At 29.6% G+C, this 7,330-nt stretch overlaps 1 protein-coding gene across 1 annotated transcript; it reads right to left on the bottom strand.

The window, feature by feature from the left end:
- Window positions 1–1,756: 1,756 nt before the first annotated feature.
- On the bottom strand, window positions 1,757–4,936 carry LOC111306335 (glutamine synthetase nodule isozyme). Its single transcript, XM_022904231.2, has 12 exons — window positions 4,777–4,936; window positions 4,363–4,402; window positions 4,162–4,265; window positions 3,995–4,043; window positions 3,793–3,899; window positions 3,574–3,661; window positions 3,147–3,275; window positions 2,943–3,017; window positions 2,811–2,864; window positions 2,678–2,715; window positions 2,414–2,573; window positions 1,757–2,147 (listed from the first exon to the last, which is right to left on the bottom strand). The coding sequence occupies exons 1-12, from the start codon at window positions 4,848–4,850 to the stop codon at window positions 1,995–1,997; spliced, it is 1,071 nt and encodes a 356-aa protein (XP_022759966.1). The 5' UTR covers window positions 4,851–4,936; the 3' UTR covers window positions 1,757–1,994.
- Between the last annotated feature and the right edge of the window lie 2,394 nt (window positions 4,937–7,330).

Here is a 7,330-nt window from a genome sequence, read left to right on the forward strand (position 1 = left end):
ATTGAAATTTTTGTCAAAAACTTCAAATCTTGCCAAAATCTTCATCGAAAACTTCAAATATCATTAGAAAATTTCGTCAAAATCTAAAAATTTTTCAAAAAATTTTTAGAAAAATCTTCTTTCTGAATTTTTTGTTGATATCTTTCTCTGCTGTATTTGTTCTTACTTATCTTCGTGTGTCTCTGTGTCTGATATTGCTACTTGGTATAAGGTTGTATTTATAGACTTAAATCCAAACAACCCTACACCCGAAAAGAATTCCATTTCCTTTTAAATTCTCCCTTCAAACTTTAATCCAACTAAAACTTTACAATTCATATCAAACTCTTCAATCCAAGTTTTACCCAACCATTATTTTTTTTTCATTTTTGTATTTTCATTTTTTTATTAACAAAATTAATCCCAGATAAATTGGAGTGTCTACAATTCATATTTGTTATTTTAGTGATAGAATGAAGAATTAAAGAGCCATAAACAAATAGGGCTGAAGATGGCATTATTGTTCAATATGAAAAGAAGAGGAAGAAAAGAAAAGGTTGACACATGCTAATTTATATATTCATAACATATAAAATATTAATAAATTTATATATTCATATTTGTTTTATATAAAAATTATATGTTAGAATTTATATTGATAAAAATATTAAATATATTTTTAAATTTTTTTTAAATTTTATAATACTTTTACTATAACTATAAATAGTATTATTTTTATATTTTTTATATTATTTTCATGTCTATTTTAAATTATCAATTTTAAATGAAAGGTTGGGCTAGAGATAAGGAAAGAGTAGAGATAACAAAGAGTTGGGCAGGGTAAGTTTTTGTTCGTCTTGATTTCGATCCAACTTTATAAAATAAATATCTTACCCAATTTGATATTTAAAAAATTATTTTTTATATTTGACTCAATCCATATATGTATAAAATTAATTTAATATAATATTTATAAAATATTTTTTAACATAAATTATATCTTAATTATACATAAATATAATATTTTATTAAATAAAATATTACATAATAATTTTATTAATATATGTAGGGTAAAGGTGTGGGGGATTTACCTAAAACTCATGACACCAGATTTATACTGAATTTTTAATTTTAATAATTAGGTGTTACAGCTATCTGTAAGGACACTAGATCGACCAGCGTGCTAAGTAATTTTGAACACAAATTAGCAAAATTGTAAGGTATGGTCTTGGTGACTTTCATTCTTTGAAGCGAAGCAACCAATTGAAACTAGATCAAAAGACACTGAGTTAAAAATTAATTAGGTTAATATAGTTATTGAAAGATGATGGAGCATGAGCCTTTAAGATGCAAAAAGGTTGCTTACATCATCAAAAATGTGAATTGAATTGAGAACAATTGAATTAAAATTGAACTTAAGAATAAGAGAACAAAAAAGCTTATTGATTTTCATAGTTCTCGTCCGTGCTGAAATTGCACAAATTTGATTGCATTAAAAAAATATATGTTTAGCCATTCACATGTTTTAACATACTAATAGTTATATTTTATATATGTTTATCGCGAAATTGATATACAAATTGTCTAAGTCTTGATGACATAAAATGTTCCAAAAGCCTGTGATGGCAATACCTATAAAGTAAGATAAATGTGCTTCTATTAAAGCTTAGCCCCTCATTGTTACATTTCCTATTGGGGAAAATTACGAATTATTGTAACTTTGATAGCACAGATGTGTAGAGCAAGGGAAAAAGAAAAAAGATTGAATACTTAACAATTCTGAAATTCAAAATCCAATCCTTTCACATTTCATTACTAATATTAGCATTCGCATTTATTTAATGCAAGAGCAGAACTGTAATTGCAAGGAAGCAACAGAAGCTACCTTGCTACCTCAAAATACAAGGGCAACAGAAAGCTAAAATATTAAGCGAAATGAAACGAGTGTATCCTGCTGAAAAACGTAGCTCTTTCCTTTGCACCATGGAAAGTGAACAATGCCAGTTTATGCCCCCTCATGGTTTCCACAGGATGGTGGTTTCTGCGATCATTGAAGTGACAACGTATGGATCTATGTTTGACGCTGGCCTCCTGTCTTCAAAATACCCATTTCCAGCTTTCTCAGTGTCTCGGCCAACACGAATGGATGCCCCACGGTTTGCAACACCCTATCCAACAGTTGAAATAGTGTTAAGGAACATTGCATCAGATATATATATTTCAGTGAAGGAACATTTTTGGAGATTGCACACCAAAGAATGATAATGAAACTTGATTCATTCAGAAGTGCATTTGACATGACAGTGATCAATATAAACAATTTTCATGATGAACTACAAGTTTGAATGATCTGTACAAAAAGTAAATATCAAAATCAATGAAAAAAAAAAGGGTAAGTCTTAAGTAACAATATAAAAAGTGGTTTCCTTTGTACCCATAAGAAAGTGTTGATGTCAGCAGTCTCATGTCGGCCAGTAAGACGGCGTTCGTTGCCTTCTCCATAGGCAGCAATGTGCTCTTTGTGCCTTTGCCCAAGCTTTTCGATTGCTTTCTTGATAACCTCATAGCCTCCATCATCTCTCATGGACTTCGTACTAAAACATCATATGAACATCATCATTAGGAAAAAAGAGAACAGCAGAAGTACTTCATTGATTAGTTCTTCCATTAACTTCTCCAAATAGATTAAAAACTGTACCTGTAATTTGTGTGAGCACCGGCTCCATTCCAGTCACCCTGGGATTAAACAGGGTAATTATGTCAATAACCGTAACAGATTGCCTAAACCAAAAGGGAGCAAAGGAAAAGCTAATGGAACCAACAATTCTAACCTGAATTGGCTTAGGATCAAATGAGAGCACCACTCCAGCAATCTCAGTAATCCTCTATAATTCAGAAACAAAAATATTTAGATCAAAATGTAATTCTTGATAGTCTTAACTAAAGCATGCCAGCTAAATTACCTCTAAAATGTAACGTGCAACCCACAACTCATCCCCAGCAGAGATGCCAACTGCTGGACCAACTTGAAATTCCCACTATAAAAAATGAAGACTGATTAAACTTAACATAATGAAATAACTGAGAAACAATGAATCAGCTGCATAACAGTTGAAAAAATAATATATATATATATATATATATACATATATATATAGTCATTCTACCTGTCCTGGCATCACTTCTCCATTGATGCCGCCGATATTGATTCCTGCATATAAACAAGCTTTGTAATGAGAATCCACAATATCACGGCCAAAGGCTTTGTCGACACCAACACCACAATAATAAGGACCCTGTCAAGAAATAACAAAAAAAATCATATTAGGCACTGTTTCTTCTCTAGGACAAAGAATTTAAAACCTCCAATATGTCCTGATAATCATGCAATTATTAAAGCAAGTGCCATTACACAAAACTGCTTTAAAGTTTCAGAATATCTCAAAAAATGGCATAAAAAAGAGCAATCGCGTGCTACTAATATCATCCATCCACATTGTGACATTTTAAAATAAATCTACATGCGATTGTTTTTAATGGGGAACCTTAACAACTTGACATAAAGAACCTTTGAAAGAAATAATTATTCACTACCTGAGGTCCAGGATAGCCACCAAGGGGCCATCCAATTGGCCAATTAACATCTTTCTGCAACAAGGTGTACTCCTGCTCAATTCCAAACCTGTTCTCCCATATCAGATTGAAAGACATTAAATCACACGGTGAGAAGTAGCTTCAAGATTTGACTCTCTCCTTTCTCCTAGGCCTTGTTAAATTTAACCAAATAATAATAATAATAAAAAAGGGAAATACCAGGGCTCTTCGGCGAGAACATCAGGATGGCTAAATATCTTTGCAGCGTTGCATCTCTTGTTTGTGGGAATTGGCTCACCAGCTGGAGTGTAAGCATCGCACATGACCTAACTCAATCATCAAAGTTTAAAAACTCAATTCCATGATATGGAAGTTAGTAGTCAACAAATACATTAAAGTCCAAAGATGAAACAGAACTTACAAGAATATTATTACCCCTTCTGAATGGATCTCTGAAGATAGCTTGAGGGCTATACCATTTCATTGAAAATATATAGAAAAATAAAAATATATCGATATCTAGCAGAAAACAATAGAAGGCTGAAAGAACCAAAGATTCCTTTTTCTTTTAAGAAAAAAAAAACATACTATAAGATCACTTCACTATCTTCTCCAGGGGCTTGACCAGTGCTGGAACCGTCATAATTCCACTTGGGAAGCTTTGAAGGATCGCTTACAGGGCCAGAGAGAGTCTTTATATGACAAATAAAAAAAATCTATTGGTCTTGCAAAAAGTATAGAAAATTACAGCAAAAAAATAAACTTTCAAAAAGAGGCAAAATCAATTACCCTTGCTTTGCTTCTGAGGTCCATGCCAGATCCACCGACCCTATTCAACAATATAAAATGCAAAAGCTTCCATTAGTAGTAAGAAAATAAGAGAAAAGTTTATCTGAATAAGAAAACTTGCCATGGAATTACTGGTTAAGCTGTTGAACAATCAAAACAAAGTATACCCAGAAAGAATATGACTGAAAAGGAGAAACTTTCTTGAAAGCAAAGTACATTAAGAAAAAGAAAAGAAACAAAAAAAAAAACTCCGTTCGATCATGTTAGCAAAGTGAAACAGAGCATATGCAAAACAAACTAAACATGAAAAACACAAACACACCCATTGAAGGGAACACTGAGTTAGACATATTTATGAAATATTTGTATAGAAAAAATGATTTTGTGAAATGAGATTAGAGAGTAGAGACCGACCATGTGTACTCAGCAATGATTTTTTCAGTGCAGTCTGAGAGATTAAGGTTAATAAGATCGGAAAGAAGCGACATATTTTTCCAAAGCAAATAAGATTGAAACGAGATTTTCTCTTTACTTTCTCTCAGTCCCAAACACTTACGACCAAAGATGAAAACACAGAGACAGAGGGAGGTTGCTATGTTGCCTTTTATGGTGCGGTTGCTGCGTCTATCGAGTTCACAAATTTAAAGAATTGTTAAAGCTTTACGATTTTACAATTATTTTTTTATATTTAAATAAATAAATAAATAAATAAAATGAATTATATATTTTTGTAGCATTAAAAAAGTTGGACACTGCTCGTACTTTTCGCCGGTGGTGGGAATCTAATCAGAAGTCAGAAAAGTCCAGCTTGTTTAGAGGTTAATTTACCGGCTAACTTGTTTAGCCCTTTTCTTTAAAAAAAAAATCCAAACTTTAATTAAAAGAAAAATGAGTCCTTTTTTTTTTTTTTTATCTAATTTCGTTTTATTATGTTTGGTACTTTGGGTAGCCACATGACTCTTGATGGACACGGAGGGACAAGGAAATAATGGTCAACGCCATACACGATGAATTGAGGAGTTAACAAAGGGTTTTTCTTTTTTTTTTTTTTTTTTTTTGCATATTGGATTTTGACACTTTCATTATATGGTAAAAAAATAAAATTTTTATGAATTTATATTTAATACATTTTTATATACTATCAATGAATCAAATAATAACATTTTATTAATGAATAAATATTAATTTTTAAGATAAATATATATTATTCTATGGTAAGAAACTAAAAATATTATTGGAGTGAATGATTAATAAATGAGAGAGTATTATCTTATTAATTATGATAATTGGACTTTATATATCAATTATAATGAATAAAAATTTAAAATTTTAATTTTATATAATAAAATATTAAAAAAAAATTTTACTTTTTATAAAATTTCTTTGATAAAATATTGCTTCATCGATTATCTTTAAATGTAGCATATAATGATGATAATGGGTGGAAATGGGACGAGTTTTTGCTCGTCTTGATTTCGATCCGATTTCATAAAATATATATATGACTTTAACTTGACATTAAAATTTTATTTTTTTCATATTTGACTTAATTTTTGTATGTATAAATCGTAATTAATCCAACTTGACTAAAAATTAATTTCATAATTTTAATTTACTTTAATATTTATAAAAAATTTTAATATAAATTATATCTTAATAATATATAATATAAAATTTTTATTAAGTTAATATCTTAAATTAAAATATTAAATAATAATTTAATTAATATAATATAATGTACATAATTAAATAAATAAATAATAAAAATATATTTTTTATGTATACTAGGTAAGGTCAAGGAGATATACCTAAAATCCAACTTTAATTTTTTTTAAATTTTTGATCCGACTTAAAAATCGATTTAAAAAAAATAAAAAAATGAATTCTAATGTGTTGAGTTTGAACTTGATGGATTCAAGTATATTTACCTAGGTGGAGAACTTTATGCTTTTTACATGCTAGTAGTCGGAGATGGATTCAAAATTTTTGGTTAGTAGAGGCAAATATTTTAAATTAACTTAAAATTTTTATTGAAATATAAATTAATATAAAAAAATTATAAATGATGTAGACATTCAATTTGATCCAAGCTTGGATCAATTGAGCTTGATCCAAATGGGACAAGATGATCCAATTTTAGTTTTAATTTTATTTATTTATTTATTTATTTTAGGTTTTTTTATTATTTATTATTTTTGTTTTTTTTTATTTTTTTATTTATTTTTTGGTTTCTTGGTTCGGAATTGAGTTTTAATTTTATATATAATTTTTTATTTTTTTCGTTTCTTTCTAAAAGATGGGATGGTAGGATTGGATTGGGATTTATAATCTTGAATCCCAATCAAATGAGGAGTTGGCATTAATCAGAAATTCTTTTGATCAATGCCTATAAATATAAGCTTAAACAAAACCAAAACACATAGGAAAACAGAGGGAGAAACACAAAAAATAAGGTAAACAGAAAGCAAAAATAGGTAAAAAAAACGTTTAGAAAGGCTACGAAAATTCTAGGATTGTTAGGAATTTTTTGAATTTTTGGCTTTTTTTTTTTGAAATTTTCTGGAAAATTTTCAGATTCCGGTAAAATTTTTCGGCATTGGTTGAATTTTTCAATGATATCCTCAGTTTTCGGTTAGCTGTCTAGTTTCCGGCATAACATCTCCAAAAATCATTGAACTTTTTGATGAACTTTCGAAGAAAAATCCAAATTTCAGCCAAAATTTTCACAATTCAATGAATTCAACCGGTGTTTTTGGAGTGCTACAGAGAGAGAGAAAGAAAAAAAAAAGAAGAGAGAGAGCGAGGATGAGGGATCTAAGGAAAAAGAATTGAACTCAGCCTTTTATACCCCTTACGAAACGACATCATTTTGACCTTCATAATACAATAGGATCCGTGCGTTTTGCCATCGGGCTACTCGACCCGAACGTGAACCCGTTTTTGACCTGCGTGCCAACCAAACCTTTTA

The sequence above is a fragment of the Durio zibethinus genome, chromosome 21, assembly GCF_047325235.1.
Source record: "Durio zibethinus cultivar Kanyao isolate XHJ-2024 chromosome 21, ASM4732523v1, whole genome shotgun sequence".
In the NCBI taxonomy this organism is placed as follows: domain Eukaryota; kingdom Viridiplantae; phylum Streptophyta; class Magnoliopsida; order Malvales; family Malvaceae; genus Durio; species Durio zibethinus.